At 39.9% G+C, this 24,785-nt stretch overlaps 1 protein-coding gene across 10 annotated transcripts in view; it reads left to right on the top strand.

Moving 5' to 3' along the window:
* KIF1B (kinesin family member 1B) overlaps positions 1-24,785 on the top strand; it is a 149,395-nt gene that overhangs the window by 28,313 nt on the left and 96,297 nt on the right. For all 10 annotated transcript variants that reach the window (XM_077891254.1, XM_077891251.1, XM_077891259.1 and 7 more), the window contains exons 3-7: positions 14,282-14,358; positions 15,460-15,639; positions 18,619-18,684; positions 22,315-22,493; positions 23,249-23,360. In XM_077891254.1, coding sequence (XP_077747380.1) covers positions 14,282-14,358; positions 15,460-15,639; positions 18,619-18,684; positions 22,315-22,493; positions 23,249-23,360 — 614 coding nt within the window. The remainder of the gene's footprint in view (positions 1-14,281; positions 14,359-15,459; positions 15,640-18,618; positions 18,685-22,314; positions 22,494-23,248; positions 23,361-24,785) is intronic.

The following is a 24,785-nucleotide window of genomic DNA, read 5'->3' as shown; positions in this document are numbered from 1 at the left end:
TTGCAACTGCTTTTTATTACATTTTAGAATTTAAACTTCTTCAGTTAGCTAAAAAATCTACCATTTCGGGATCCCTGGGTGGCGCAGCGGTTTGGCGCCTGCCTTTGGCCCAGGGCGCGATCCTGGAGACCCAGGATCGAATCCCACATCAGGCTCCCGGTGCATGGAGCCTGCTTCTCCCTCTGCCTATGTCTCTGCCTCTCTCTCTCTCTCTCTCTCTCTCTATCATAAAAAAAAAATTTTTTTTTTGAAAAAAAAAAAAAATCTACCATTTCGATTCCAAAACCTTGAAGAGAAGATGACTAGCTAAAATCTTGTAGGAAACCTAGTCCTCTTTCTGTGTCACTTTGCATCTTACTGTTTTAAGCTTTTGAGGTGGACTTGAATAAATCCAAACTGCACTTTATATATGCATTTGTTTGTTTGCTTTTTTTTTCCCCAAAGGGGAAAACAACCATCCCCAGGCTTGGCTTGGCTTTTCTTTCTTCTTTCTTTCTCTCCTTTTCTTTCTTTCTTTGTTTCTTTCTTTCATGCCTTCTTTGAAATTCTCAAGAGATGTTTTAGAGTTCATTTTTTAGAGTCCATGCTGGTAACATGGTGCTGATTGCTTTTGGTAGTTGCCCAGTGAAGTGTGAAGTGCTGTAATAGGAGCTAGCAAAGTCTGGAGAGCTGTTAGTGAGACTGGGAAAGGGCCTGCAGCATCTGGTTGTATGGTAGGCAAGGGTAGGTATTTAGATTTAATTTTTGGTAGCATGTTAACAATTGCTTATTTTGTCAAAATCATTTCCAGTGGGCTAAAAACCGTTCTTAGTTGCATTGCTTAGGGACGAATGCTCTGTACATATAGGTGGTAAGAGTAAGAAATATGAAATTAGGTTTTTTTAGAGCATCTATAAGAAATTAGGTTTTTGTTATTCAGCAAACATAGGCTGAGAGGCCACCAGGTTCTCAGAGCCTTAGAGATAGATAAACATTGCAGTGTGATGACTCATAAAAGCATTGAAGAGAGACATCTGAATAATTGAGCGATAGGCCAGGAAAGGTAGGGAATGTCTGGGAAGCCTTTTTGTTTTGGCAGAACAGAAAACTGTATGGCCAGAATTAGCAGAAGGTATGTGAATGACTGAACTGCATTTACTATTTCCTTGTGACCTTGTTCGGTCCAATACCAAGAGTTTATTTTATAACTGTGAATAAACTTGAGGCAAAATGGGTGAAGGGAGAAACAAAAGCAGCTTTTTAAATGCCTGTTAGTGGGGAAAAACCAAACCATGATTAGTAATTAACAACAACAAAAACAGTAATAAACACTTAAGCTGTGCCAACCACAATCAGGCACTTACAGATTTTAACTCATTTAGTCCTCACGGTAATCCTAGGGCAGATACTCCTATTTTCCCCATTTCACAGATGACTTGTCTGGGGTCACATGTCTAGGAATTAGGAGAAAATGACCTTGTGCTGTCTGGCTCCAGAAACTCTCTTTTAATCTGTGCCTAGTACATATTGCCTCTCAAAATAGTAAGTTTTATTGTTCTGTGTAGAAGTACTATATGTGTGTAATTTGAACCTGTTAGATTAAAATTTATTTTGATGTCCCTCCTTGATGCAGGATAATTATGAATAACAAGGGCATTATTATTAGTTCCACCATCTTTGTGCTACTTGGACTGAGCGAGAGGTAGGCCTTCCAAAGTATCTCTTTTCCCAGTTGTTTAACATTTGCTTGGGAACAGTTGTTAATTGAGGGTTTGTTCAGTGTTTATTGTAGCTTGAGGTGCCTGGCTGGCTCCATTGGTAGAGTATATGACTCTTGATCTTGGGGTTGTGAGTTTAAGCCCCATATTGGGTATAGAGATGACTTTAAAAAAAATCTTTAAAACAAAATGTTTATTATAGCTAGCATATTTATTTTATACCCAATTGATGACATTGTGACATTACAGAGTTGGTAGGGTTTCTTTTTCCCATTGTGTATTTATTTTTAATAACCTGGGATTGAATATATCGTGAACACATATAGTGTATTTATATTGTTTATAGGATTTGGAATCTAAGTTTGTTATTTTAAATCATAAAGGAATTTTATGATTGTAGTTTTTCTACTTGTACTTTCGGTATTATGCTTTTATATCATTTTAACGTATTTCTAGAAATATGTTATTTTGTGTAGAGGAGGGAGCTGTTTATGGGTTTTGGAATATAAATGGTGTACAAAATGGCTTTATTATGTGCAATTTCAAGAAGACTTTGGGTATAGGAAGATTTTGGAAAAATCACTGGGATTTTCAACAGGCTCTAAACACTCCTGTGTTAGAAAAGTTAATATAAAGTTACAGTGTTGCACAATGATAAGTTAATTGTAGTTGTGGGCAAAATCTTTCATAGTTTGCCAACAACACCATAATTGCTACATAGCGACTTTGAGAAATTAGATAAACAAATTCATTTTGGAGAATAAAAAGTATTTTAAGTACAAATCTTGTTTTGACTGCCGTGTTTTGTAGGGCTTAGTAATTAAAACATTATTTCTGCACCTTTATGCTGAAATAACAAAATTGAGAAGAAGGCAAAGAGAAAAAGGAGTAAAGTTAGGGGATGAACAGACTTTGTAAGGCCAATTTTGACTGGAAGAGTCTCTAAGAAAGAGAAGACAGTCTTCTGGTTCATTAATAGACTAAAACCTATAGAACATTTTGTGATAATCATTTTACTTTTTAAAAGGTTTTATTTATTTATTTGAGAGTGCAGAGCAAGTGAGAGAGCAGGAATAGGGGTAACAGGAATGGGAGCAGGAAAAGCAGACTCCCTGCTGATTGGAGAGCCTGACACAGGGCTCCATCCTAGGACCTCAGGGTCATGATCTGAGCCATAGGCAGATGCTTAACCAACTGAGCCACTAAGGCACCCCTGTGATAATCATTTTATTATTATTTATTTTTATTTTTTTATTTTTATTTTTTTATTCATAGAGATGCAGAGAGAGAGAGAGAGAGAGAGAGGCAGAGACACAGGCAGAGGGATAAGCAGGCTCCATGCAGAGAGCCTGACGTGGGACTCGATCCAGGGTCTCCAGGATCATGCCCCGGGCTGCAGGCGGCACTAAACTGCTGTGCCACCGGGGCTGCCCCTTGATAATCATTTTAAAGGCATTTCTGTTCATCTTGGATAAGGTCTTCAGGTAAGCCTTCACATGAAAGAGGCTGTCCTGTTCTTCACTCTTCTCCAGCTTTCTCAAAGTAATGAGTGTCAACTACAGCGCAAGGAATAAATGAAGACAATATAGGGCCTCCAGAGAGAGAAAAGCAAGATCCTCTTCCCTGTGGACTAGGGAAAAAAGATCCAGTTAGACCTTCAGTGCTAAAGCTGCCTTTCTGATTTGTGAAGGGGACTTAAGAAAACAGCCTTGAAACCAGATGAGATCTGGATGGTGATGGAAACCAAGGCATAGAGGTGAGGGTGAGCAGAACTCTGGGAAGTCAGGGGATCCCCTGAACAAAGACTCGTTTCTCCAGGGGGGGCCAGACATGGTTGTGGTAATAAGCATTGTCATGATAGGTAGTGGAGCTTGACTTCCTCTGTGAATGTTACCATCCCCTCTCTTGGCTCTTGGGTCCCTGTGCTCTCCTGATTGCCTTCCTCCCTCATAGACCATTCAACCTCCGTTCTTCCTCACCTCCTAGGTTAAAAGTGCACCAAACTTTGTCTCTTTTCTTTGCTCTCCTAGGTGATCCCCTAGGTGGTTCATTCAGGCTAAAGGCTTTAAGTGTCATGAGGTGATGATGACTCCCAAATTAATTTCTCCAGCCTGGACTGACTTCTCTGGAGATCTCTAGGTCTCTCGACCACCCCGCTGCTAACCTAATCCTACTTGAGAGCCTAAGAAGGATCTTACCCTTAACATGTCCTCAATGGAACTGCTATTTTCTCCTCCCTGTGCACTCAAGTGGCCCTTCCTTCATTCTCAGCCTTTTTTTTTTTTTTTTTTTTTTTTTAGTTTCTCAGACCGAATATTGGAGTAACTCTGGTCATCTCTCTCTCTCTCTCTCTCTCTCTCTCTCTCATAGGCTGCCTGCAGTCCATCAGGAAGGCCTGTCCTCTCTGCCTTTACAAGTGGGGACAGGCACCATTTCTTTCTAGCCTTAGTCAATACAGGCAGTAGCTTCTGTCTTTCCGCTTCTGCCTTTGTTCCCATACAGGAGCCAGAGTCTTGTTTGGAAATGTAAATCAGATGTCACCTCTGTGCTTCAGATCCTTTGTTGACTTCCTGTCACTTTTAGAATAAAACTAAAAATCCTTACCTTGGTCACAAAGCCCCAGTTGCATTTGGCCTCTGGCTAGCTATGTGATTTGACATCTTACCATCATTTACTTTTTTCTGGCTCCGGTGGTGGTCTTCCTTTTTCTTAAATGTTACTAAATCCCTGCTCAAATATTATCTTCTCAGAGGTGACCGTCTGCCCTTTAAAAAAAAAAAATGATTTATTAATTTATTTATTTAGGTGGGGGGAGGGGTAAAAGAGGGAGGGAGAGTCTAAAGCAGACTCTGCATTGAGCGCGGATCCCTAAGTGGGTTTGATCCCACGAGCCTGAGATCATGACCTGAGATCATGACTCTGAGAAACCAAGAGTCAAACGCCTGACTGTGCCGCCCAGGCACCTCAGTGGTGGCGGTCTTCCCACTTTTCATAGCCAACCCCACCACCGCCACTCCTGTCGAGAGACTGTCGTATCTCCTAAGTCTCCATAATTTTTCTTCCCCAGGTTATACTAGGTATATTAGTTAATTATCTAACTCCCAGATTAGAATATAAACTCTTTGAAGATAAGAGACTGGTTTTCACTACATACTTACATCTGGGGCATGGTAGGCACTCAGATATTTGTCAAATGAAAGAATATTTTGAACATTTGTTTTGTGTTAGAATTCTTGACATGGTCTAGTCATTAATCCCACAACAATTCTATAAAGTTAGGGAATGTTACTATTGTACCCATTTTACAGATAAGAAAATTGAGGATTAACTAAACAGTTTGTTATATGCCCTAGCCAGTATGAATGCTCAATTAGTACTGGCTACTCAGGAAGGGGGGGTTAGATTAAAGCTTCTATAGTATTCTATTTCCTTCATTGCTAAAATCCTTGAAAATACCTTCTAAAAATATTTTCCGGGGATCCCTGGGTGGCGTAGTGGTTTGGCGCCTGCCTTTGGCCCAGGGCGCAATCCTGGAGACCCGGGATCGAATCCCACGTTGGGCTCCCGGTGCATGGAGCCTGCTTCTCCCTCTGCCTATGTCTCTGCCTCTCTCTCTCTCTCTGTGTGACTATCATAAATAAATAAATAAATAAATAAATAAATAAATAAATAAATAAATAAATAAATTTTCCATTTCTAGGTCAACTTGTATTTTGATCATTGAATTTTGGGTCATACTTTAAGACAGAAATTCAGTTTTGGATCACAAGATATAATGTTTTTGGTATAGGAATGGACCTTTTTCTGTCCCTGCCCCCATAAATGCTATTTAGTAGAACTCCTGGATTTCTGATGCCAGATGCAGTTCTCATGAGAGTCATCTGATAAATGGCAAGCAGAATTTCCCAAACATTCTGTATCAGTTGCTGTGTTGTGTGTAATTGGTCTCCACACTTCCACTCATGCCTTCCTCCAATCCATTCTCCATACTGCAGTGTATAACTGTAATCAAGTAACTCAAGTGAGTTCTCGTTGCTCGGGGGTTCACCAACTCCTTGTGGTCCGTCGATTATTTGACCCTGCGGTTTTAGTGCTTTTCTAACTCTTTGTTGTTCCTTGTACTTGAGCCATACCTGGCAAACCAGTACCTGGATGCCACATGTTTCTTTTTACCCTAAGGCTTCCTAAGCAGTTCTCTGGCTTGGGATGCATACTGCCCAAGATTTGGAACCTTGGAGTCCATTGTTCCAAACTTTAGTCCAGCCTCTGGCCTCAGGCAAGTGCCCTCTCTAGTGCCCCAAATGTAAAATGGAGGTGATAATAGTATCTACCTCATAAGGTTATTATAAGGACTAAGTGAGTGAATACATGTAATGCTTTAGCACAGTGCTTGGAACATAGTGAGCATTTAATAAGTGTTAACTCTTCACTTTCCCTAGCTGTCTCCTGTTTATCCTCAGCCCAGCCTTCTCTGTTTTGTCAAATCAAAGTTTACTGACTTCAGAAATCATCTCTAAGTTTAGACCCCATGCTTATCTAGCATGGCTCTTACCATAATTTGAAAGCATTTATTTATTTTGTGTGATTATATGTCTGTCTCCTCCCTTGGCTATTAGGTCTAGAAGGGCAGAAATAACTTTTTGCTTGCTATTATATCCCCAGCAGAGTGCCTGGCAAATAATTTATGCTTAATAAATGTACCCAATAAATGAAAGTGCTGTTCAACTTTTCCATTCTTAAAATAGGATCTTGGGATCTTTTGCAATAATGCTGCTGCTGCTGCTGCTGCTTCTTCTTCTTCTTCTTCTTCTTCTTCTTCTTCTTCTTCTTCTTCTTTTTAATAGGGGAGGGCAGGGCAGAGGGAGAAGGAGAGAGAGAATCTTTTTTTTTTTAATTTTTAAAAAAGATTTTATTTATTTATTCATGAGAGATCCACAGAGAGAGAGGGAGAGAGGCACAGGCACAGGCAGAGGGAGAAGCAGGCTCCATGCAGGGAGCCCGACGTGGGACTCGATTCCGGGTCTCCGGGACCTGGCCATGGGCCAAAGGCAGCACCAAACCGCTAAGCCACCGGCTGCCCGAGAGAGAGAGAACCTTAAACAGATTCCATACCCAGTGTGGAGTCTGATGCTGGGCTCGATCTCACAACCCTGAGATCATGACCTGAACCAGAGTCAAGAATCAGATGCTTAACTGACTGAGCTGCCCAGGCACCCCAATAATGCTTGTTTTGAGAGGGATTAATGTTAGTATAGAAGCTAGCATTATTTCCAACACGGGAGACTTGGAAAACTGAGCACAGTGAGTGAAAGTACAGAAAGCAAAGGGGCAGGGACTATTGGAAAACAGGGAGAAAGATCAGGAAAGTGGATTTGTTCAGATGTATGCTGTCTAACAGAGTGTTTTTGTTGAAGATCCTTGATCAATCCTGGATTGATGTACCTTAGTTATGGTATTCAGCAGTGACTCAACCAGTGCTTATTGAGTTCCTGCACCTAACCCTTCTAATTGAATGTATGTTTCAGAGGAACTACTTGGGAAGATAAATGCTGAGAATATTAGCATTTATTTATGTCTGTTGCTGTTTAGCATATCACTACCTCTTGAGTGTGTGTCATGTGTGTGAGGTCAAGAATCTGTTTCATACCCACACAAGAATCCTTATTCAGGGCAAGCTTGTCATATCTAGAACATTGTAGAAAATTTTACAGCAATAAATTAGAATGGTAAGACCTCTGCCTGATAGGGGATTGCATATTTCCTGTGAAATGCATACTGTAAGAGACAGTTCTAAAGACCTAGGGTAGAAGAGTGATTTCCAATACCTACCCTGCTCTTCTGCCTCCCATTATACTTTCCTTTACCCTTGTCTTTCCTGGTGACCCCCATCAGCACATCTTCCTATTTAAAACTTGGTCATCTTTCTTTCTGTTCCCATCTTTCCTTCTGTTCCCTGTTTACCCCTTACTGCTATTTACTAAAAGTTGTATTTCTACTCCTGAGATTGGATTTAGATTCCTCCTCTCCCAGAGATGAATGTTTCTTTTTTTTTTTTTTTAAAGACTTTTTTACTTATTCATGAGAGACACAGAGAGAGAGAGAGGCAGAGACACAGTCAGAGGGAGAAGCAGACTCCATGCAGGGAGCCTGATGTGGGGCTCCATCCCCGGGACTCCAGGATCAGGCCCTGAGCCGAAGGTGGGTGCTAAACCGCTGGGCCACCCAGGGATCCCAAGATGAATTTTTTTTTTTAATTTTAAAGATTTTATTTATTTATTCATGAGAGACACACAGAGAGAGGCAGAGACACAGGCAGAGGGAGAAGCAGACTCCATGCAGAAGCCTGACGCGGAACTCGATCCCGGGACTCCAGGATCACGCCCTGGGCCCAAGGCAGGCACTACACCTCTGAGCCACCCAGGGATCCTCAAGATGAAAGTTTCTTAACAGAAGTTGAGTAATAAGTTGGCTGCTCAAGGAGAAGAGACTCAGGAAGCAAGTTATGTTGAGAGAGCTAAGTACCAGTCCACAAATAAGCATCACCTACTTATGAAGTCAGCACTGTGAGTGATGCAGAAAGAGGAGTCATGGTTTCCAGCTACAAAGAAGTAACAGTCTGTAAGGAAAGATATAACTAACATAGTCATTGGATCTTTGGGTGTATATTGAGAATCTATCATATGGCAGGTATTCTCCTTGGAGCTGGGATATAGCAGTAGATGAAACAAGTTCTGGTGTCATGGAACCTCCGTTCCAGTGACTCACATAAGTCAGGCAGTCAGGAGTGCAGTGAAGACAAATAAAGCAGGGGAAGCAGATGGAGAGTGAAGGCATGCTGTTTAAGTAGGATGGTCAGAAAAGGGCCATCTGATGTTTGAGCAGAGACCTGTATGAAGTTAGGGAGTGGGCTGTTCAGATACTTGGGGCAGTAGCATTCCTGTTAAGGCCAAAATGCAAAGGCCCTGAAATGATAGAATATCTTCATTAAGAAGAACAGCAGGAAAAAAAAAGGGGGGGCAGCAGGGCTGGAGTAGGGGGTGAATCATTCTAGTAACTGGGCAGGAGGTCAGAGGGAGTGGAGTTTTGTTCAGTGTTTGGCTGGAAGCTGTTGGAATGTTCACCAGAGGCATGATGTGACTGTCATCTGGGTTAGTGTGAGAAAAGGACCACTGTTTGCAGTGTGGAGATAAGATTCTCCAGGGGCTCAGGGGAAGCCAGGAGCCCAGTTAGGAGTTACTGCCATCTTCCAGGTGAAAGAGGTGGTGGCTTGGACCAAGGTGGTAATGATGGTGGTGATAAGCCATGGAATTCAGGATTCATTTTGAAAGTAGAGCTGATCAGATGTGGGGTGTGAGAGAAGAAAGTTGAAGATGACTCTTGAGATCCATTTATGAAAAGTTGCTTGTGGAGATGGGTCCAGGTCTGGAGTATACTGTGTCCAGAGAAGTCTCAATAGGATGGGAGGCCTCAGGTGCAGAAGTTGCTTAAAAGGGGCCTTGAAAAAAAAAAGGGGGGGGGGGCCTTGAAAATTGGCATAAAAGGTGATTTTATAGGAAATAAAGCAGTATGAGGGGTATAGATAGCATTTACAATAGAGTTCTGTTCTGACTCTAGTCTTGAAAATATGCCTGGAGTCCATTCATTGCAGAAAAAGTGGTTATTTATCCTAAACAAAGCTTGCACACTGATGAGACATGGCCCTGCTATGTTTTTAACAGCTTTTACATTGGTGAAAATAGTTTATACATTGAAGATATTCATTAATTAGTATTATTCCATTCTTATGTGCTCAGTTGACTTTGATATAAAGAACCACTGTATTAAATATTGCTTAATCTTTTGGTAATACAATTCTCTCTATATTCTTTCTGTGAAAGTTGATGAAATGAACTGATATTTTATGTGTATATTGCATAGGTATGCACTATTTTTCTTTTTATGCTTCTGAAAATGATACAGGATTTAATGAAATTAAAATCATACATGCCAAAAGAAGGACATGCATCTGAGTGCCTGTTTGGTGTAAGGCATTGAAGAAGATCCACAAGACTGGGTCCACGTACTGAGGGGATTTCAAATGTAGGAACACCACAGATTTGGTGGTACAGCTAAAGGACCCCAATGTAGTACTTTGATTATTGCTAAGAAGTATAATTCTTATTTTATTGGTTGGTGAATGAATTTTCCTCACTTTGGTTTAAGGATCATGGGATATGGTTAACATATCCACCAACACACTTGAGAGAGTTAAAAACAGGATAAAATACCTAGTTTTGAAAATGACCATTTATGTAGTAGCATTTATTTATGTAGGCATTTTAACTTGTCCTGATCACAATCCTAACTTCTCATCTTGGTGATAGCCTTGAAAACCACCAGTCTACTGTGATTGTACTGTGCTGCCATACTGCTAGCTTTCACTACTCTATTCATTTAATCCTTTGAACTAGGTATTATTTCAGTTTCAGGGAGGACTCAAAAGTGCAGCCAAACCCAAGGTAACAAAAAATTCTAAGTATATTTATTAAGTGTTCATCATATGTTTAGAATATTAACATATTCTAAATGGTCCTTTGATCCAAATCCCATACCTTTCCATTACATGTAGTGTGTCCCTCTCTCCCCTTTTATTCATGGTTGGAAACATCCTGTTTCTTAGTTAAGTTAAAGGAGGAAGTTAGATCTCAGCTGTTGCTAATTCAGAAAGAAAAAACCTTTGGCACATTAGAAAACATTAATGTGTTGTCCTTGGAAGTAATGGTGGAGTTTATGGGCTTCTGATGAGGTCAAGGGCTGTCACTGATGTTTTATTTTTATAACAGTGTTTTCATTTGCAGAGGTGGGAAGTTTCAGAAGTTTTTTTTTTTTTAAGATTTTATTTCTTCATGAGAGACATAGAGAGGCAGCGACATGGGCAGAGGGAGAAGCAGCTCTCCACAAGGAACCTGATGGGGGACTCGATCCCAGACCCTGGGACCACACCCTGAGCCGAAGGCAGACGGCTCAACCACTGAACCACCAGGTGTCCTTCAGAATTTTTTATTAGGAAACATTTCATATATTCAAGGTAGTACAATGCCTTTATAAATATAAAGCACACTAGCCTATTAAATACTACCCAGCTAACATACGAAATTATCCATGCCTTCGGGGGCTCTGCTTATACTGGCCCCTCAAACAGATAACAGTATTGAGTTTTACTTTGTTTTTTTTTTTTTTTTTTTTTTTAAAGATTTTATTTATTTATTCATGAGAATGCACAGGGAGGAGAGAGAGAGAGAGGCAGAGACAGGCAGAGGGAGAAGCAGGCTTCATGCAGGGAGCCTGACCTGGGACTCGATCCAGGGTCTCCAGGATCACACCCTGGGCTGCAGGCGGCGCTAAACCGCTGAGCCACCGGGACTGCCCGAGTTTTACTTTGTTCTAATGTGTCTTCTGTAAATGTCTTTTGTTTAGGAATTAAAATATTTTAAGTATTATGGGTACATTTCATCTTGTTTGACATAACTATTATGAAAATAGCTATTCAGAATTATATTTTGATTTGCTTAGTTTATATTAGAATAAGAAGGGTTTTGTCTACATACAGGCAGTTACTTAAAAGGCAACTTGGTTTCTGTAAGATCTGTAAGTTAGGAGACTTCATTAGTTTCAGAGGTTGCAAAGATCTGGAAGGAGAGAATCTTGAGGAAGAGGAAAAGGATTTCATGTGAATCAAGAAAATTGCTCACTGGTATAGTGTTTCTGCTTCTTAGGACTAGGGAAAAGAGAACAAAGAGGTAGGATCTGAAAACTAGCCCTTTCTTAAGTTCTTGGCAGAATTGGTACCACTAGGGAGTAGCTAAAAGACTAAGTGAAGTATGGCTTAATAGTCTTATGACAGCAAATTTCCTAGAGGTTAGAAAGTGTTTGTATTAAACATGTTTTTGAGTAGTGAAGACTACTTTAGGGATCCTATCTAACATCTTGTTATTCGTTGTCTTTATCACTGAGCCACTGAAATCTGAATCTAGTGCACTTAGTATGACACTAACTTCCGTTTGCTTAGTAGAGTTTGTGTAGTCTTTCATCTTTTAGGAACCATAATCCTCACAGTTCCTCATTTTAAATGGGTAAAGAGAGTTTTAAGCAATGCCTATGATGTAATTTTAGAGAGGTGGTCATAAATGTGCATACATGCACACATTTGTATACATAATGCATGAAAATGCCTTACTGTGTTTGCCTTGGCAGTTGCTACATAAAGGCAGGGAATAAGTCTATAGAGGATGGGTGTCTTGGTTATGAGTGGGGGTCCAAAGCTAAACCCTCCAAGTCCACATCCTGGATTGCCACTAGCTAGCTATGTAGCCTTGGTTACAAGCCTTGGTTATAACTTAGCCTTGGTTAAGTTATTTAGCCTCTTTGTGATGGTGTCTCTATCTCTACAAAGGTGGTAATACAACTTATATCTGCCTTAGTAGTAGGGAGGGTTGGTACACAGGAAGTATGTATGTATTTATTTATTTATTTTTATTTTTTTATTTTAATTTTTAAAAAAGATTTTATTTATTTATTCATGAGAAACACACACACACACACACAGAGGCAGAGACACAGGCAGAGGGAAAAGCAGGCTCTATGCAGGGAGCCCGACGTGGGACTCGATCCTGGGTTTCCAGGACCACACCCTGGGCTGAAGGCGGCGCTAAACTGCTGTGCCACCTGGGCTGCCCAACACAGGAAGAGTTTAGATCTCAGCACTTGCAGTGTTTATAGTGCTCCATGAACGTTAGTTATTCTTTAAATCTTGTCCCCCCATTGCCTTTTGGTTAGAAGCACACTTCATTGCTTAAGTTGCCATTTGTGTGTGAGGAGGTGTTCTTTCTAGAACCATGTCTCCTTGTCACATGATTATGTGCAGAATGAGCCTTATTCATACTCTGTCAGCAGTTGAGGTTTGAACATAAGTGTGTGGCCATACCCGGTGGAATCCAGCAAGAGAGAGAACTAGGCACCGTAGCAACTGTTGCTATTTGTGTCCTGCGCAACAGCTGCCCTGGACAGATTTATTTTTTAATCCTGATCTCACTGATAGCCTGGGATGTGGCCGTGCCTTAGAGAAGTGGATTGGTTGAGATGTCTGGTCTTTGAGGAGATTTCATGACCACATGTTATAAAGATTCTATTCCATGTCAAATATGAGGCACTAAACCTTTGTGTGTATGAGAAAGGAAGAAAGGCTAATAAGCCTCCGTGTTCAGACAGTCCCTGAAGTATAGTGTGACTGGATTAATCATACAAGAAATACTTTCAATAGGGTCAATAGGGGCAGTAAGGCTTTGTGCTTTTCAGTCAAAAAGTAACTTTGCTGTCTAGAGGCGCCTGGGTGGCTCAGTTGGTTAAGCGTCTACCTTTGGCTCAGGTCATGATCTCGGGGTCCTGGGGTCTAGCCTGCATTGTCTGGCTCTCTGACAGCAGGGATTCTGCTTCTCCCTCTCCCTCTGCCCCTCTCCCCACTCATGCTTACATGCTCGCTGACTCTCACTGTCAAATAAATAAAAATTGTTTTTAAAAAAGTAATTTTGTCTGCAACATTCTACAGATGATTTGTGGTCTGTGATTCCACTGCAGACACATAATATATACATGTATACATATATATAACATTATTATCAACTGTGGATTTTATTTTGTTTTTTTTATTATTTTTTTTTATCAACTGGATTTTAAAAATAAGATTGTCTTTCTGATAAATACTTAATTATCAAATGCCTTACTAAAGTAGATAATAAGATCTTTAAAAAGGGGTTATTTCAAGTAGTAGTTGGGTCAATTCAGTAATTTTCTAATTTTCATTTCTAATGTATTGAAATATTTATGTAGCATCTTGAAATAGATATGCAGGCTGCTTCTGAATTTTGGCTGCTTATTCAGCCATAAGATATTTACTGAGCACCTGCTATGTACCAGGCTCTGTTCTGAATCCTGGTAGCACTCAGTGAATGTTGATGGCCTGATTCTTTTAGGTTCTATATAGGGATCCTGCTTATTAAATATGTGATTATTTTTTATTGCTTTCTTTTTTTTAATTTTTTATTTATGATAGTCACAGAGAGAGAGAGAGAGAGAGAGGCAGAGACACAGGCAGAGGGAGAAGCAGGCTCTATGCACTGGGAGCCCGACGTGGGATTCGATCCCGGGTCTCCAGGATCGTGCCCTGGGCCAAAGGCAGGCGCCAAACCGCTGCGCCACCCAGTGATCCCGTGATTGCTTTCTTTAGATTCAGTGGTATGACTACTGATTTGAGTATTTTATTTTTATTTTTTTATTTTATTTTTTTAAGGATTATTTATTTATTTATTCATAGAGGCAGAGAGAGAGAGAGAGAGAGGCAGAGACACAGGCAGAGGGAGAAGCAGGCTCCATGCAGGGAGCCTGACGTGGGACTCGATCCCAGGTCTCCAGGATCACACCCCAGGCTGCAGGCGGCGCTAAACCGCTGCGCCACGGGGGCTGCCTGATTTGAGTATTTTAAACTTATAACATGTTGAACTAACATGTAACTGAGTGACTTACAAAATCAAATTATTTTCATTCTCTAGGTATTATTAACCCAAAGAACCCAAAGGAAGCTCCAAAGTCCTTTAGTTTCGACTACTCCTACTGGTCTCACACCTCGGTGAGTATACCTACAGTGCAGTATAATAAAACAACGTGAGTAGTGAACAGTTTTGAAAGAGCTTGCACTTCCACAAGGAGTATAGAGATGACCAACACCTAGGAAAATGGAGAGAGCAGGGCTCTTTGTGGTACCCTTCTTAGTAGAGGACCCCAAATCTTGCTGGCTTCTAGGGATTGTTCCTGAACTACAGATTGCTTCTGCATCTCTTCATTATATGTTTTCTCCTTTTTCCTTTCTTTTTTTTCTGTCTTGTGTTGAGAGTATGAAAGGTTTTAAACTACTGGCAGAGCCTTATGGCCAAGGGAAGGGCCTATGAAGGGAGGTAGGCAGCATTTGTCACTGAAAGGTGGGTTTATTGAAAAATAGCTATACTACCTGGAGTGAGTGCAGGGAAATATTTTTATATGTGGACTTGACCTTTGAGCTTTTAGTTCCATTTTGCATTTTTTAAAAAGACTTTATTTATTCATGAAAGACACAGAGAGAGAGAGAGAGAGGCAGAGGCATAGGCAGAGGAAGAAGCAGGCTCCATGTAGGGAGCCCGATGTGGGACTTGATCCTGGGACTCCAGGATCATGCCCTGGGCCGAAGGCAGGTGCTTAACCACTGAGCCACCCAGGCATCCCTCCATTTTGCATTTAAGAAAATCTTGCACCTTTCTACAAATGGAAGGTTTTAGAAAGTGACGTGTAATCAAGTGAGGTGTATAGCTGACCTGGGTGACTCTGTGCGTGTGAGTATTTAATAAGAGAAAAATAGGGATGCCTAGGTGGCTCAGCGGTTTGGCACCTGCCTTCAGCCCAGGGTGTGATCCTGGAGTGCCAGGATTGAATCCCACATCTGGCTCCCTGCATGGTGCCTGCCTCTCCCTCTGCCTGTGTCTCTGCCTCTCTGTCTCTGTCTCTCATGAATAAATAAAGAAAATCTTAAAAAAAAGAAAGAAAAATAAACTATGTGTAGGAGGGGCTTAAAAATTTTATAATATATTTTAACAGATGACTATTGAGATTCCAAACACTTCAGTTTATTACAGCAGTAATCAAACATAGGAAAGAATACAAATAAAATGCCATTTATTTCTCCTTTTAATCTTTACAGCCTGAAGATCCCTGTTTTGCATCTCAAAACCGTGTGTATAATGACATCGGAAAGGAAATGCTTTTACATGCCTTTGAAGGATATAATGTCTGTATTTTTGCTTATGGGCAGACTGGTGCTGGGAAATCTTACACAATGATGGGTAAACAAGAAGAAAGCCAGGCTGGCATCATTCCACAGGTAAAAAAAAAAAAAAAAAAAAAGCAAAAATACTTTATTATTATTTAGTCTTAGATTGCTGTATAGCAGTTATTTTTATTTAGCAAACATTTACTCAGGGACTGTCATATGTAAAAGCACAAAAATAATTTGTCTCTTTTCCTCAAAGGAGGTAATAATCTGATGGAAAAGACTGGTGTGTACACATGTCTGTCTTTAAAGGTGGGGAAGTTGGCATTCTGTAAAGTTTTTGCTGTATACCTGTGTCTGGATATTTTATCTTTTGAACAGTGTTATTAATAAGCTTCTTAAAAAAAAGTGGTAGTATGTCCCAACTTCGTTCTGAGTCCTGGGGACACCTCGTTGGTGGTGTTGATCTTTTCCCAAGTTCCATATATAGAACACTTCTTAAGCATGTGGTTATTTTTGTTTTTTGATTGCCTTATCAGAGATATTTTCCTTTTGTCTTATTAATTTAATACTATCACTTTAAGCTTGAGCAGTCTGAGAATTCTTAATAGCAGTATCTTTTCACCTTGTATTGTTTGGAATGAGAAGACTTATGACAGATACTTATTTTTTATTTTTGTTTTTATTTTTATTAAAGATTTTATTTATTTATTCATGAGAGACACACACACACACACAGAGACATAGGCAGAGGGAGAAGCAGGCTCCATGCAGGGAGCCTGATGCGGGACTCCAGGATCATGCCCTGGGCCAAAGGCAGGCGCTCAACCGCTCAGCCACTCAGGGGTCCCTGACATAGATATTTAAAAGGAACTTCTTTCAATAATAACAGAAGAGAAGTTTGCTTTTATTGATATTTGGAATTAATTTTAAGTCTTCTTTTTACTATAGGCCTAGTGTGACCTCTCTATATTCTGAGAATAAAGTACGTAAGAGAGCAATAGCTACTTTTTCTAATGGATTATTGGATTATAATTTTAAATTCAGTTGTGTAATTGAAATGTTTAACATCAGTAAAGATTAAGAGTTTTTCAGAAAAAACTGAAGATACTAGCATTTTTTTTTCTGTAAATATATGTCAATATTGAGACATATACTTGGGAATTGTCCTTTATAAATAGGAATAACAATAATAAAAATACCAATTAGAGAAAACATTATGTAGCACATGCCATGTGCAAGCACTGATCTAAGTGTTTTGCAAAAAGTAGCTCAGCTAATCCTTCTTGTTTGACCCTAAGAAGAAGGTGCTGTTATTACCTTTATTTTATTTATTTCCCTCATTTTAAAGATGAGGAAACTGAGGCACAAAGAGGTCATGTCTCTTGCCTAAGGAAGTGGCAGAACCAGAATCCAAATGTAGTCAAGGTAGTTCTGGAGGCTTTGCTTTTATAACTATGTAATACTTTTTTAGCAATGAAATAATTTTTTGTAGATTGTAGTAAGTTATACTAAACAATCCTGTTTATTCCATCATCACATTTAGTTTCTCCTTCCTTCTCCTTTAGCTTGTTTACTATTAGAATTCTTGTATAATTATATTATATGTCTCTCTTCTGGTAGAATTTTGGAATGTTTTATTTTAGAGCAAAAGCATTGATTTTTTTTTTTTTTTTTTTAAGATTTATTTATGATAGACATGGAGAGAGAGAGAGAGAGGCAGAGACACAGGAGGAGGGAAAAGCAGGCTCCATGCCGGGAGCCTGGCATGGGACTTGATCCCGGGACTCCAGGATCGTGCCCTGGGCCAAAGGCAGGCGCCGAACCGCTGAGCCACCCAGGGATCCCCAAGCATTGATTTTTTGAAGACAGGATTATCATTTAAAAACTGCCATTAAAAACAAACAAACAAAAATAAATAAATAAAAACTGCCACTTAGGGATCCCTGGGTGGCGCAGCGGAGCCCAATGCAGGGAGCCCAATGTGGGACTCGATCCCAGGTCTCCAGGCTCAGGCCCTGGGCTGAAGCCAGCGCTAAACTGCTGAGCCACCTGGGCTGCCCGAAAAATAAATGTTTTCTATTGGAAATGTCACTGCATGGTAGAGTAGTCTCTATAAAGGGCTTGGGATCATAAGAGAGAGGTAAAGGGGAAAATTTTATACGACGAAAAGTCGTCTTCTTTTTTTTAAGATACTTTTTTTTTTTTTTTTTAAGATTTTATTTATTCATGAGAGACACAGAGAAGAAAGGCAAAGACATAGGCAGAGGGAGAGGCAGGCTTCCCGAGTGGAGCCTGTAGTGGGACTTGATTCTAGAACCCCAGGATCATGACCTGAGCTAAAGGCAGATGCTCAACCACTGAGCCACTATAGTGTACTCTCTACACCCAATGTGGGGCTTGAACTTAAAACTCGGGGATAGGGTGTGTGTGTATGATTTTTTTTAAAAGATTTTATTTATTTATTCATGAAAGAGAGACAGAAAGACAGAGAAAGAGAGAGGCAGAGACACGGGCAGAGGGAGAAGCAGGCTCCATGTAGGGAGCCTGACGTGGGACTCTGTCCCAGGACTCAAGGATCACGCCCTGGGTCGAAGGCAGGCGCCAAACCGCTGAGCCACCCAGGGATTACCCATGATTTGTAATGTATATAGTAACTGACAGTATAAAATAAAGCTTCTATAGCATGATAAATAAAATGTCTGCAAAATATAGTTTAATAGTATTTTGCTACATAATAATATCTATAGTAGAGTCACTAGCATAATGTGAAGAATTGAATTCACAGAAATTAAATGTGTCAAGGACCTAACACAGGAAGAGCCAGAACTCCTCCTCTTCCTCTAAATGTGGCTTGCTTTCTAAGGAAACATTTCTGAGATACAGTCATTGAGAGAGAATAAAGATGAACTGAGGAGAACGAATTCACAACTGTCCTTTAATTTCGTTCAAAGCGTTCTCCTTTGATGTTGTTGCCCTTAATATTTTGAGAAAGAGAAAAGAGATCTCACTAATACGTTTAGCACTCATGAGTATCTTTGTACTTTTCTCATTTATGCTGTTAACACCTCTCTCTTTCTGTTTCTGTAGTTATGTGAAGAACTGTTCGAGAAAATCAATGACAACTGTAATGAAGAAATGTCTTACTCTGTAGAGGTGAGTATAACCATGGGTTAAAGCCACAGGCCTTTGGACCACATTCCCTCCAGTGTTACTTTTCAGTGGTTCCAAATGATGACTGTGCTGTAGCTCATTTAACTACTCCCCCAGTTTAATATTTTTAGGCTATTTCTAAGTTTTGGTCATCACGAATAATGTTGCAATTAAATCCTTGTTTATATGTCATAAGCTTGTTCATAAATTTTATTTTTAGTTCTTTCCATTATGTATTTGGTTGTCAATACATGTGAATTGCCAAATGACTTTTTAGAAAGAAATGCTACCAATTTCCAGTCTCATGACAGTTTAAGCACCCAATGTGTCCCTGCCAACTTTTAGTATTTTCATTTTTTTCTCTGCCAACTTGGTAAGGGCACTTATTTAGAGTTTCTTTGATTATTAGTATAGTTGAACATCTTGTAAATTATGCATATGCTTGTTTACGTTTTGGGATTACAAACTCATTGTATGAACTCTTTCCTCATTTCATATCATCAATAGTGATTTTTGACAGGCATTGGTTTTTAAAATCTATATAATCAGATCTCTTGGGGCACCTGGGTGGTTTAGTCGGTTAAGCATCTGCCTTCGGCTGATCTTGGAGTCTTGGGATCAAACCCTCCATAGGGCTCCTTGCTCAGTGGAGAGCCTCCTCCCTTTGCCCCTCCCCCTGCTTGTGCTCTCTGGCTCTCTCTCTCTGTCAAATAAATAAAAGTCTTAAAAAATCAGATCTCTTTTCTCCTCTCCTCTTTATAATTGCTTATAATCTTAGAAAGTTATTCTCCATCCAGCATACACTCCCAACTCTTTGAAGAAGAGGTTTATAGAATTACATTATATACATTAATTTATGTGATGAACATCTCTACTCCTTGATAAGTGCTTTATGAAGCTATTGTTTTACTTACCTCCAGTTTTGGTGCTCAGTTCCATAGCCATTGAAATTACTAAAGTGTTCTGTTAATCTGAGCCTGTTGTTCTGAGACATGAAGCTGTTTTTAAGCAAACTAATTTTAATGTATGTGTTGTGATTTTCTATAGGACTTAAAACAATTCCTACTTGACCCACTTAGCTGGTTTGGGTTTTTTTCTTTACCTGTAAAGGGTTGCATAAATTGATAAATTTTAGAGAATTCTGCCTTCTGACTATCATATGCCAAAAGGGAAATGTGCTGCTCTAAAAATATTTTTCGTTAAAATGGATTCTCTAAATATCTTGTTCCTATAACTATTCTTTTTGAAGACTAAATGTATGGCAAATGAAAATTCAGTAAATTTTTATTCTTATTAAAATATCACAGTATTTTAAGTAAATTCAAAATTGAAATTCACAGAAGATGACAGAATTTTTGAGGTTATAGGTAGTGAAAAGTTGCCATTTCCTTTCCTGTTGGGGTTCACAGGCTTGCTTGGGATGCATTGTAGATCCTTCATTGATACTGTGGCTCCTCTGTGTGGGGCCTCTGCCTCTTCTTCTGCTTCTCTCCGTTACTTGCCCTGGCCACACTAGCTCTTTTGCTGCTTCTGGAGCACAGCAGGAGCTGTATTACCTCAGGGACTTTACATTGATTTTTTTTTTTTTTTTCTGCCTGAAATCTTCTTCCCTTGGATATATTCTTGTCTACGTGTTTCAGCTCCTTCAAGCCATTTAGTCTGATCCTTTCAGCGAGGTTCACTCTGACCACCTTCTTTGACCCTGCAGCGCGCCGCCCCCCACCCCACACTCTTCATCTGTTTTGTCCTGTCCTTTGTTTTCCTCCATAGTTCTCATCATGTTCTAACCTAATTTATAATTCTATCTTCTTATTTATTTATTTGTTCTTTATTTCCATTTAGAAGCATAAGCTCACGGGGCAGGGATTTTTGTCTGTTTTATTTACTGTTGTATGCTAAGTGCCTAGAAAGTAGCTGGAAGATAATACTGCTCAGTGAATTGAATTTGCTAAGTGGGGTCTGTAATGGCTGGCTCAGAAGTGAAAGAAATAGTGCTGGCTTTAGGTGGATTTGCATGTTAGAGACTAAATAGCAGAGCACAGCAGCCTTTACCCAGGTTACTTGGGTCCTCATGCTTCCACACCTGGGTGAAGAGACAATAAGTTTTCCAAGAAGATAAAGTGTCTTTCTGGGATTCTGGAGTGTATGTTTAAGTACACAAGAATGATTAAAGTACCATTTCACTTTGTAGGATGACTTGCTTTAAGAAGGAATACTTGTTGGTCTGTTGTTTTAATCTCAGGAAATCAGTTACTTCGAGGGTTCTCAATATTTTTAAAATTGATTTTAAAATGTAGTATAAATATACAGTCAAATCTGAGAATGAGAGAAAGGAAAACAAAGTAGAAATGGAGATTCTATTCTGTTTCAGACACTCGGAAAGTTCTTTAGAAATTTAAAGTTGACAAGTGCTGAAATTTTATTGTGTGCTTGAGTAGCTCAGGACACACAAGGGAAGACCATAATGAGGCTTCTTGTGGTGAATTTCCCTCAGTCCAGAGTCTTATTTGCTTAGAAGTCTGATCTTATAGATACATCAGGACCAAAAGCATCCTTCAAAGCCAGATTCTTGAGTGAAGCTCATTTGACTTATGTTATGAAACCACCATTTTTATTTGTTACTTTCCCTTGAGGAAAACCTCTTTGCTCAGTCAGAATACCCACATTAGCAAGCCTGGTATATTATCTTCTTATCTTCCTGTGGATAGACTTCTGTTGGAATCCTGTTGGTTTTTTAGTGAGTGTGAAATTAGAGAGCCAAGAGTTGACTAGACAATTTAGATGTTTGCTTGACTCAGGTGAAGAAAGGATAGCCTGAAACCTCCATCTCCATGATAGGAATGGTCGATAGGAATGGTCTTGCTGGTGAGACGAGAGTTCCAGCGTTTTATTAGTGGAGGCTTCCTCTTCCCTCGTGAATCATGGACAGGTCCTGCCACGCCATCAGGTTCTGTGCTGACCACTCCTCACTCCTTGTGGTAGATCCATTGTTTGTCTATAATTAGTCACAGTGTGTGTCTATAATTAGTCACAGTGTGGTCAGTCTTACAGCACTGGGGTTGCTGGTCTTTTGTCTTACCTGCTCTGAAATATTGATAGTGTTTCTTGGTTTCAATACTAATAGAATTTTTATTTCCAAGCTTTTAGAGTAACCTCACTGTAATCCTCAGTGATTGACAACAGCATACATTTTTAAAAGTGTATTAGTAACTGGTAAGTTGCTGTTAAGCATGGCATTTTTTTTCTGCCTTAGACAAGTTGTGGCTCCTGACTGCCGAGGTAGCCTTTTTACCTCTTTTTCTTTTGCGAGACTTTCAGAAGGCTGGTTCTAAGCTAGTCAGTGATGTCTGTGCACACTGAATAGAATAAAATGGACTAGGCCTATGATGGCATTTCCCTTTGTAAAGATTATCAATGTCTCATTGTAGGGCTTTTTTTTTTAAAGTAATCTCTGCACCCATTGTGGGGCTCAAACTCATGACCCCAAGATCAAGAGTCATGTGCTCTACTGATTGAGCCAGCCAGGTGCTCCTAATTATAGAACTTTTAATAAAAATTGTAAAAAAAAAAAAATTTAATGTATGGCATTTCTTTTTCCAAGTCCTCCAGTTCACTTTAATAATTTGTTCGTAGGTGAGCTACATGGAAATTTACTGTGAAAGAGTACGAGACCTCCTGAATCCAAAAAACAAGGGTCATTTGCGTGTGCGTGAACACCCACTTCTTGGCCCGTATGTGGAGGATTTGTCGAAGCTGGCAGTCACTTCCTACACAGACATCGCTGACCTCATGGATGCTGGGAACAAAGCCAGGTATGGTAGAAATAGACTAATAACTGAAGGCTTTGACACATTTTTGGGTCCTTTGTTTCCAATTAAGGGTTTGAGACCACATATATAGCTTTGAAGGTTGTTTTAATTGTAGATTCTCTGATCCTTTGGCTGTGCCAAGGACAAAAGGGCTTCAGCATTTTCAGCATCTCCCCTCAAAACAACGTAGTACTGAAACATGTCAGGACTTTGGTTAAGTTTTAATATTGGGTTTTGATCAAGTCATGGTAAATAAAATGTAGGATAATCACATGCCTATGGTAGTAATTAGTAATTGATTGTGGAATAAAGAATACAATTTAAAAAAAAAATATTTTATTCATTCATGAGAGACACAAGAGAGGCAGAGACACAGGCAGAGGGAGAAGCAGGCTCCATGCAGGCAGCCTGATGTGAGACTCGATCCCAGGTGCCCGGGATCATGTACTGAGCCAAAGGCAGATGCTCAACCACTGAGCCACCAAGGTGTCCTAAGAATACAAATTAAATACCTTGGTGGTTTCTAAAGGGACAGCTGAAATGTGAAGAATAATTCTGTTGGGGGACCTTTGGAGTTGGGAGTAACTTGATAGGCTCACAAATAAGATGTATTGAGAACAATTTGTGTGACCATTTCAATCTCATGATCTGTGAATAAAGCTGTTACTTGTGAATGTTATGGTTACATGGAGCTTGCTGTCCATTTTAACTTTTATCCAAGAATTCCATTGTCACATGTCACCTTTATGTTTATTTAGGACAGTGGCAGCTACCAACATGAATGAAACAAGTAGCCGTTCCCATGCTGTGTTTACCATTGTTTTCACCCAGAAGAAACATGATACTGAGACCAACCTTTCCACTGAGAAGGTAGGATAACTTCAGTATCCGGCCTTGTGTTGTATAGAATGGAGATTTTCAGAAGTTAGTCTTGCTACCCTGTGCATTTTATGGAGGGAAGAAAGTTGTCTTTTTATTTAACAGAGACTCTTTTCTATCTTTTGTTTGTCATTTTTATACCCACTCTAAACCAGTTTGAATATGAGTTTTTGAGTGAAATTGCAAGATAGAAAATAGGGTTAAGAATAAACAAAGACTTTGGGTTTCAAAAATACTCTGTGCCAGAGTTAAACAGTTTTGTAGGGAGAAAATCCTTCCTTTTTTTTTTTTTTCTTCCTGACAGAACCTCTTAATTGTTTGGTATGTGGGATTTGTTTGTTTGTTTGTTTTGTTTTGAGCTCTGTTGTTATTGTGGTATTAAATATTTAACCAAACAGTTAAACAGACAAGGTGTGTTTTTCCTTGGAAAGTAAAAGACTGCACAGCAATCCTGATGCTCTTTGAATCCCTTGCTTGTTAATGTCTCATTTTTTTTTTTTTTTTAGATTTTATTTATTTATTCATTTAGAGACCCACAGAGAGAGAGAGAGAGAGAGAGAGAGAGGCAGAGACACAGTCAGAGGGAGAAGCAGGCTCCATGCAGGAGCCTGATGTGGGACTTGATCCCAGGACTCCAGGATCACACCCTGGGCCAAAGGCAGGCGCCATACCGCTGAGCCACCCAGGGATCCCCTAGTTTCTCCTTTTTGACAGCTAAATATAGCAGACATTGGAGTTCAACTCCTGCCTCTATCACTTCTCAGCACTGTTAGGTTGGGCAAGTTACTTAACTTCTCGGTGCCTCAGTTTCCCCAGCCTCATAGGATTGTTAAGATGATTAAATATTGATACAGGTTAGTGAATGTAATAAATAGTCCCTGGCTCAGAATAACCACTCAACAGGGCAGCCCGGGTGGCTCAGCAGTTCAGTGCCACCTTCAGCCCAGGGCGTGATCCTGGAGACCTGGGATCGAGTCCCATGTCGGGCTGCCTGCATGGAGCCTGCTTCTCCCTCTGCCTGTGTCTCTGCCTCTCTCTCTCTGTGTCTCTCATGAATAAATAAATAAAATCTTAAAAAAAAAAAAGAATAACCACTCAACAAATATGAATTTTAGTGTTATTATTGTTAGTAATAAATTTATGTTGAACTCTGCCTACGTACCTAAGTAGCATGCAGCTAGATTTTTTTGGTTTTTAAGATTATTTATTTTTTTATTCATGAGAGACAGAGGCAGAGACATAGGCAGAGGGAGAAGCAGGCTCCCTGCAGGGAGCCTGATGCAAAATTCGATCCCAGGACCCCTTCTGAGCTGAAGGCAGATGCTCAGCCATTGAGCCACCCAGATTTTTAAACCTGAAGTTAGATTTATGATACTGGCAATGATAAAATACCTTTACCTTATAAACTGAGTACTT

The sequence above is a fragment of the Canis aureus genome, chromosome 3, assembly GCF_053574225.1.
Source record: "Canis aureus isolate CA01 chromosome 3, VMU_Caureus_v.1.0, whole genome shotgun sequence".
Lineage (NCBI taxonomy): Eukaryota > Metazoa > Chordata > Mammalia > Carnivora > Canidae > Canis > Canis aureus.
The sequence above is the reverse complement of the archived record's forward strand: the minus strand, read 5'-3'. Positions and strand labels throughout refer to the sequence as shown.